Source organism: Erithacus rubecula, assembly GCF_903797595.1.
Source record: "Erithacus rubecula genome assembly, chromosome: 26".
NCBI lineage: Eukaryota > Metazoa > Chordata > Aves > Passeriformes > Muscicapidae > Erithacus > Erithacus rubecula.
The window spans coordinates 4,636,386-4,644,869 of record NC_136678.1 but is presented as its reverse complement, the minus strand read 5'-3'; the positions used below and the strand labels follow the sequence as shown (position 1 = coordinate 4,644,869).

Sequence of the window (8,484 nt, the reverse complement as noted above, 5' to 3'; positions counted from 1 at the left end):
AGCTTTGGGCTGCCCCCGGGGTAGGGTTTGTGTCCAGGTCATCCCTGAAGCACCTGTGGGCAGATTCCCTTCAAAAATGTCCTGTGGAAAGGCAGAGTGACCTCCTGAGCCCTGGTCACTGCAGGCACTGCCCCTGCTCTCAGTGCTTTTCTTACAGCACCTCTGCTCAGCTCTCCTGTGGCAAAATTCCTTTCCTCTCCTTCCTCCCTTTCCTTCTTTTTCTCCTTTTCCTCCTTTATTTTCCTTCCTTTCTTTCCTTCCTGCCTTCATGTCTGCTATTCATCCTTTCCTTTCCTTCTCCTCCCTTTCCTCTTCTTTCTTTTCTTCTAAGTTAAGTGCACCTCAGAAGCTTAGAGTGCCTCAAGTGCATCACTGGAGAAGCTCCTGCACCTGAGGATGTTCTGGGGTCTGAGGGATGCTGTGACAGCGCCCGAAACCTGCGGGAAAGGGATTTTGGGAAGGGCTGAGAATGGCTTTTGTGGCTTTCTGTGAGATCAGCGCCTTGGGGGATTCTCTCGAGTTTGGGTCCCGGGGCTGTTTTGGGGGATCCGCTCGGGTTTGGGTCCCGGGGCTGTTTTGGGGGATCCGCTCGAGTTTGGGTCCCGGGGCTGTTTTGGGGGATCCGCTCGGGTTTGGGGTCCCGGGGCTGTTTTGGGGGATCCGCTCGGGTTTGGGGTCCCGGGGCTGTTTTGGGGGATCCGCTCGGGTTTGGGGTCCCGGGGCTGTTTTGGGGGATCCGCTCGGGTTTGGGTCCCGGGGCTGTTTTGGGGGATCCGCTCGGGTTTGGGGTCCCGGGGCTGTTTTGGGGGATCCGCTCGGGTTTGGGTCCCGGTGCTGTTTTGGGGGATCCGCTCGGGTTTGGGGTCCCGGTGCTGTTTTGGGGGATCCGCTCGGGTTTGGGTCCCGGGGCTGTTTTGGGGGATCCGCTCGGGTTTGGGGTCCCTGGGCTGTTTTGGGGGATCCGCTCGGGTTTGGGGTCCCGGGGCCGGTCCCGGCGCGCTCCCGCTGCTCCCCGCGCGGCCGGCAGAGGGCGCTGCGGGACGGGCGGACACGGCGGGAGCGCGGGGGGAACCGGGGGGGTCCCAAAAAACGGGATGGGGTGGGATGGGATGGGATGGGATGGGATGGGATGGGATGGGATGGGATGGGATGGGATGGGATGGGATGGGATGGGATGGGATGGGATGGGGACTGGGAAAGCCCTTTTAGAATAACTTCGGCTTTGTAAATAGAAATCTGTCTGGTCAAAGCTGCTTCTTGCTGCTCCTTGGGCGCAGAGGAGAGGCTGAGGGAAGCTCGGGTGGGGCTGACGGTGTCCGTGCCCAGGGAGGGTGCTCAGAAAGCCCACGCTGAGCTCAGCTCCCTCCTCCTGCTGCTGCAGAGCCAATGGCTCCGAGTTTTGTGCTGGTCATCTGTGGGGGAGTTGGTTTTTTTGCAAGAAGGAGAGTTACACTCTGAGTAACCAGCTCAGCCCACCTCCAGTGAGCCTCTTGCAGGGTTGTGAGTGGACAAGTTGGCCCATCGAGGGCTCCTGTCCAGGGTGCTGTGGTTTGTGAGCCCAAGAACAACCCCAGAGCAGCATTTTCTGTGCTGGTGTGAGCCACTAAATCTGTCCTGCTGGAAACAAGAAGAATTGATTGGAAGAGAGAAAAGCATGAGCTGAAATAATATTGTAAAACATCTTTATTAGTTCACCATAGGACTGGAAGTACAAAAGCTTCCAGGCAAAACTTTGTCAAATGAAAAAGACACGCAGGAAAAAACAGTCAGGAAGCTGCTTATGAATTGCAAACACCCAATAACAATAAATAAATATAAAATAACAAAACTCTCAGCTGGGCAAGGAATCCTTCCTGGTGTCCTGTGTTGCTTCACCACGCCTGGGACTGCTCCCGTGGATGAGGAACCTGAGCAGGAGCTGTTTGGGGTGAGGCTGCTCCTGCAGCCACCCTTGGTCCTCTTTGGGGTCCTGGCAGCCCTGCCCCAATGCCCAGGGGCTGCAGAAAGCAGCACTGAGCTCCACAGGCACTGCCCTGAGCCCACCTGGAGGTGATGGGCCCCAGGGTCAGGGATCCTCAGGTACCTGTGGGTGCTCTGATTCTCCCCCTCCAAAACCCACACAGGGTCAAAACCTCCTGCTTCTCCTTCTCCAGGTGCTAAAACATGCAGGAACAGTCCCACAGCGCTTCTCCCTCTCAGGTTATTGCATTGCTGATTATCTGGAAGCCCTTCCTTCCTTCCAGATGCTTCAGGGAGAAACACTTCCTTCCAGTCCAGGGGGTTGTTAAAAAAAGGCACCATTCGATGTTTTTAATGCTTTTAAACAAAGAAAAGCCACTGCATTCACCTGTCCCCTTTTTCTAGCTAGTTATCACTAATCAGTGCTGAGCAAACAACAACAAATGAAGGAAGGAGTGACCAGAACTCATCAATTGCTCTGGAAACACACATGGAAGGAGAAGGTTTGGATCTGCTTTTGCAGGACCCCTCTCACTGGGGCCAAGTCCTGGGCAGCCCCGGGTTGGACCCCGCAGGGGGGTGTCAGCCAAGCCTCAGTGGGAATTTTGGGGTGGTTTTGGTGCATCCTTGCCCTGCACAGGCTCTGCTACTCCCCTGCCCAGGCAGCACCAGCTGTCCCCTCTCTGAGCTCAGCAGCAGCAGCATCCAGAGGCCCTGAGGCCATCCCAGCTCCGTGTGAGATGAGCCCATCTCTCCTTGCAAGGGTCTCTCCTTGAGCTGTCTGTCAGTCTGTCTGTCAGCAGGACTGCAGCCCCACAGCCCAGCCCGAGGGGTCAGAGCCAGGGGGAGGCCACGGGAAAACATCCTGGGGGCTACTGAGCATCCTGGGGCTCCTGCCCGGCCTCGTGCGGGTTCTTGCCGTCGTTCTGGATCAGCCGCACGATGTGGGTCAGGTCCAGGCTGCGGGTCAGAATTTCCAGCAGCATCTCGTCCTTCTGCACGCCCTCCATGAACTCCTCCAGGGACAGCTCACCTGCAGGGCAGGTTCACAACGCTCTGTTAAACACCAGCCTCGCTCCGCCCCGCGCTGCTGCCCCCCAGCATCGGCACGGAGACAGGAATTGGGATCTCAGCGCTGGAACTGGGATCTCAGCGCTGGAACTGGGATCTCAGCGCTGGAATTGGGATCTCAGCGCTGGAATTGGGATCTCAGCGCTGGAATTGGGATCTCAGCGCTGGAATTGGGATCTCAGCGCTGGAACTGGGATTTCAGGACTGGGACTGGGATCTCAGTGCTGGAATTGGGATCTCAGCGCTGGAATTGGGATCTCAGCACTGGAACTGGGATCTCAGCACTGGGACTGGGATCTCAGTACTGGAACTGGGATCTCAGCACACTGGAATTGGGATCTCAGCACTGGAATTGGGATCTCAGCGCTGGAACTGGGATCTCAGCGCTGGAATTGGGATCTCAGCACTGGAACTGGGGTCTCAGCACTGGAACTGGGATCTCAGCACACTGGAATTGGGATCTCAGCACTGGAATTGGGATCTCAGCGCTGGAACTGGGATCTCAGTGCTGGAATTGGGATCTCAGCACTGGAACTGAGCTCTCAGCACTAGAACTGGGCTCTCACCACTGGAACTGGGCTCTCAGCACTCAAATTGGGCTCTCACCACTGGAATTGGGCTCTCACCATTGGAACTGAGCTCTCAGCACGGTGCATTGTGCCCCAAAGCCCAGCACAGACCCCACCCAGGAGGGGCTGTGGGCACTGTCCCCTCTGGGGAGGGGGGGCTCAGCCTTCACTGGGTCACCCTCTGCCAGCTCTGTGCTGGTGTTTTGGGGCTGGCAGCAGCAGGAGCTGCTCTGGCAGCTGGAGGGCAGGAAGGGGGGAGGCAGCAGCAGTGGCACTGCCCAAGGCAGGGCCTCACCATCTCCGTTGATGTCGATTTTGTCAAACACCATGTCTGTGAACTCCTCTGCCGTCATCTTCTCGTTGCAGCGGTTGATGGATCGGATGGCCTGGGGGGAACGAGGGGCACAGGCAATCACTGAGGGCTCTGCAGGTTTGTGTGTCCATCACAACATGAGAGGCCAAACTCTTTTTCAAGGCTAAAACTCGTTCTCAGACAGTTAGGCTTCGAAAGGAATAAGTCCTGTCTAAAACTCTGGAGATTAAAACCACCCAGAAAGGGAAGCAATGCTTTATGAGATTTAGTGGGCATGCTGGGATAAGCCAGGAGCCATTCACCTCTGCAAACCCTTAGATTAAATTCAAGTGCTTATCTGGGCCCCAGTTTTAGTGAAGAGGGTTGAAGAACCTGCCAGGAGAGGACGAGGGGCTGGGGGGTGTCCGAGGGGTGTGGGAGGGCAGAGGGAGGATGGGCAGAGGGCAGGCAGCAGATTTGGGCACTGGCTGCTAACTGACCATGGGATTCCCTGGGCTGGAGGTCCCTGTGCCAGCCTCTCTGGCTCCCTGCACCCAGTGCCCAGCTGTGGCAGGAGTGGAGAGCTGAGCCCACTCACTTTGATGATGTTCAGCAGCTCAGCACGGTCGATGCAGCCATTCCCATCCACATCATAGAGCTTGAAATACCATCTCAGCTTCTGATCCACCTTCCCCTTCAGCACCAGGCTCAGGGCTGCCACATATTCCATAAAATCTATGTAGCCATCCTAAAAGCAGAAGGTTAGAAGCTAAGGTGAGATTGAAAGCAGGGTGGCAGGCAGTAAGGGATTTTCTTGGTCACTTTTGGAAGTCCCCACTGGAACTGGTGCCTCCACCCTGAGACCAGGGGCTGGTGGGGCACAGTGGTTAAAGCCAGGGTTCCACCTTGATCTGTGCAGAAATGTAGAATCATAGAATTATAAAATCATGAAGGCTGGGAAAGGCCTCCAAGGTCACCAAGTCCATCCTTGGACCATGACATGTTGGGAAGGCACAGACTGGGTGGGTGGGTCTGGCTTGGGGACTGAGAGCTGGTCTGTGCTCAGGGAATTAACATGCCAGACATTAATTAGCAGCCCAAATCAGTGGGAATTCAGAGGTCAGAGTGGTTTATGCAGATGAACCCAACCTCATCCTGCCAGCACACACCTACAGCTCCTTTCTCCTGCCAGGGGTGTCTCATTTCCAGGAGAGGAGTCAATTCAGGAGCCACCCCAGCACTGCTGACCCCTCAGGCTGGGAAGGTGTTTCTCTGTCCCTGTGCCATTTCTGTACCTGCTCCACGTTTGGAACACAAACACTTTTATCTCTGACTTTGCTGTGGGTGTTTGCCCACCCCAGCTCACACCACGGTGTTTGAGGTGCCAGCTGCACCCAGGGTGGTGGAACCAGTGCAAAGCTGCTGCCAGGAGCTCACAGGAGCTGCCCCAGACACTGCCCACAGCTCCCAGCAGGGTGGTAAAATCCATCCTGCACACCAGAGCGTTCCTGTGGTGCTCTGAAAGGTTCTTTGAAAGGTTCTTGCTGTGGTTTGTGGCACCTCCCTGGCAGTGCTCAAATCCCTGTGGAAGTGGCACTGGGGACATGGGATGTGGTGACCCCAGCAGAGCTGGGTTCAGTCATCTTAGGGGCCCTTCCCAACCTCAATGATTCCATGATTCCCACTGCCATGGGCAGAGCAAAAATTAGGGTTTAGCCCATGAACAGGCATGCCCCCAGGCTGGGGCCACTTCCAGAGGAGATCATCTGCTTTATCCCATGGCTGCAGGAGCCAGATTAGGTACAAATAGCTGCTAAGCCCCATCCACAGCAGGATTTCCTGTGCATCAATTCCCTTTCCAGGCATATGCTCAAGCACTGGGCAGCGAGCCAGGGAAAGGCCAAGGCACAAACCAAACACCTGAAGGATTTAGGGCCTGATTTGCATTTTTGTCAATGGGATTAATGCCATTAAGCTCTTTGGGCTGCCAAAAATAGATTCCTCATCTCCCAGGAGGTGCAATTTCAGGTCATTTGCAAGTAGAGGAGATGCAGTTTCCTGTTGGGGACACAGCATCCATCTGTTTCCCTGAGCTGGGGGAGCAGCATTCCCAAATATCTGCTCTGGGGCTGCATTCCCAAATATCTGCTCTGGGGTTGCATTCCCAAATATCTGCTCTGGGGCTGCATTCCCAAATATCTGCTCTGGGGTTGAATTCCCAAATATCTGCTCTGGGGTTGAATTCCCAAATATCTGCTCTGGGGCTGCATTCCCAAATATCTGCTCTGGGGCTGCATTCCCAAATATCTGCTCTGGGGTTGAATTCCCAAATATCTGCTCTGGGGTTGCATTCCCAAATATCTGCTTTGGGGCTGCATTCCCAAATTCCTGCTCCAAGCCAGTCCTGCTCTGGGGTCCAGCCTGGGCTGCAAAGCCTCTCCACAGAGAGTTCCTTATCCCATGGAATAAAATCAATCTCAGGGCAACCCATTCACAGTTTCAAACAATGCCAGCAGCCCTCACTGTCCCTGATGAATGCAGCCCTTGTCCTCACAGAGACTGTCACAACATCCAGAGTTTAAGGATTAAAGGGCACTTCATTTGAAAGGGATCAAAGACTGCCAGATAAAACCCCACTGTTATAAAAGGAAAATACCAGCTCTGGAAGAATTCTCTGTGTCCTTGAAGAGCAGGCAGTGGGTGAAGAATTTTTTGCTGGCACGTTTCACCTTCCAGAACTGATTCTACAGTTTATGAGGCCACAGTAAATCAGGCTGTGCACGCTCAGAGCAGTTTGTCCCTCACACCCACCCAGCCCAGGGGATCCCAGGGTGCAGAGCACGGCCGAGTGGGAAGGACAATATTTACCTTGTTAAAGTCAAACGTCTCAAACATTTGCTCAACGTATTTGTTCGCTGCTGGAGTCAGGTTTTTCAAGCCAAAAAACTGTTTGAACTCGTAGAGGGTGAGCTGGCCAGAAGGACACTCTGTCATGAACTTCTTGTACCACTGGTGGCACTCGGTGGTGCTCAGCTCCTCCACGGTTTTCCCATCCATGTTCCCCATCTCTACACCAAGTCCTGGGCCCTTTGCAGCCAAAAATGGAGGCTTGGAGAAATTTAGGAAACAAAAATAAAAAAAATCTCACAATTCTGCTTCTTGACTTCAAAGTCCAGATGTGCCCAGCACTGCAGGGGTCATCAGGAAAAGCCAAAGTTGCTGGTGCTGTACAAATTCCAGTGGTGATGGAGACTCTCCCTGAGAAAACCCAAAGGCACAAAACCCTCTTTGGAGGGGAAGGTGACATTTAAGTACCCAGCAAATCCCTCCCCAGCCAATGGGGCTGGGGTGGGGGTGGTGGGCTCCTGCCAGGCATTAAGAGTTCAGGGTTAAAATAGAAAAGAGGTAAAATGGGGAAGTCTTGCAGATTACAGGCCCAGCAGGAGATTAGGAGGGTGGAATTTTCTCTGTGATGAGCTAATCTCTTAATCCACTTCATTTATCTTTTGGGGGGGGGTGGGAGGGGGGCTGGTGTCACATGAGCAACAACTTTTGCATCAGAACCAGAGTAAGAAGAAATGAGAGAAAACCACTTTGTATCCTCTGTTACTGCTTTTTGCTTTCCCTTCACCTCACTCTGCCAGAGGATTCCACAGGGGCTCTAGAGCCTGGAATTCAAGGAGAGGGAAGTGCCACTTCAGCTCCTGGAAGAGACCAGGAGGGTAAATTTAGAGTGAGGAGACAAATATAGAAACATAATTGCTTTGAAAGGTAAAGGTTTAAGTGTTTTAATTGCAGACAGCAGGAAGGGGAAGGGCCCTGTTCCTCCAGCTCCAGGAGTCCTGTGTCCAGTCTTGGTCCTGCTAATTGGGTGGTTTTTCCTCAAAATTGTCCCAAACTCTGCTCACCCCAACAGTGTGACCTGGCTGCTGTGTTAAAATCTCAGCTCACAGCAGTGGAGTTAAATTCAGCTTCAATTTTCACTGATGGATTATTATGAAAAATTATCCATGCAAATCCAACCAAATCCAATGTTGTTTTCACTTGGACGTGCAGCATTTTGAGAAGTACTCAGGAATAAATTATTCCTGAAATAAATTATTCCAGAAAGCATCACAGGTCAGGTCCTGGGCTGGAAGTGAATGGTTGTGACTGCAGGGTCTGTCCCACAGGGAGTTTATCCATAACACACAGTTTATAACACACAGTTTATATCTCACAACTGCAGTTATCTAACAAGTGACAGATACTGCACCATGTAACTTAGGAATAACTCTGCCAAAATAAGCAGCATTACACAATCATAAAACACTTACAGAAAAGGAATTAAGCTGAGGAGCACTAATTGGATGTGCTAATTCTGTCCTCACCACCAGGTCCCTGTGCAAGACAAACCTGCAGGGATGCTCTGAGCCCCAGCCCAGCCTGTGCTGAGCCAGGTGAGCTGGGCTTCTCAGTGCCCTGTGCTGGGACACCCAGAGCAGCGGGCAGCAAGCCACAGGACAAGTTGGACGGGGTTTTTTAGAGCAAAATCCACTCTGCATATTTCCCTGGGGAGCAGCAGCAGAGCCTCCCCACCCAGCCCTGCCCGGG

At 53.5% G+C, this 8,484-nt stretch overlaps 1 protein-coding gene across 2 annotated transcripts; it reads right to left on the bottom strand.

Annotated features, from left to right (window-relative positions):
• Window positions 1-2,734: 2,734 nt before the first annotated feature.
• LOC306812645 (guanylyl cyclase-activating protein 1) lies at window positions 2,735-8,433 on the bottom strand. 2 transcript variants are annotated; one of them, XM_079327406.1, is made up of 5 exons: window positions 8,208-8,433; window positions 6,760-6,999; window positions 4,490-4,639; window positions 3,895-3,985; window positions 2,735-2,992 (listed from the first exon to the last, which is right to left on the bottom strand). In XM_079327406.1, the coding sequence occupies exons 2-5, from the start codon at window positions 6,955-6,957 to the stop codon at window positions 2,832-2,834; spliced, it is 600 nt and encodes a 199-aa protein (XP_079183532.1). In that variant the 5' UTR covers window positions 6,958-6,999; window positions 8,208-8,433; the 3' UTR covers window positions 2,735-2,831. The 2 variants fall into 2 exon arrangements, with proteins under 2 accessions (XP_079183532.1, XP_079183531.1); XM_079327405.1 differs by lacking the exon at window positions 8,208-8,433 and having other exon boundaries at window positions 6,760-7,374.
• Between the last annotated feature and the right edge of the window lie 51 nt (window positions 8,434-8,484).

Coding starts and splice junctions, on each gene's coding strand:
- LOC306812645 (XM_079327406.1), bottom strand. CDS start 6,957: ATGGGGAACATGGATGGGAAAACCGTGGAGGAGCTGAGCACCACCGAG. Junction 4,640..6,759: donor AGACGTTTGACTTTAACAAG/GTAAATATTGTC, acceptor TTCTGCTTTTAG/GATGGCTACATAGATTTTAT. Junction 2,993..3,894: donor AATCGACATCAACGGAGATG/GTGAGGCCCTGC, acceptor CCTGCCCTGCAG/GTGAGCTGTCCCTGGAGGAG.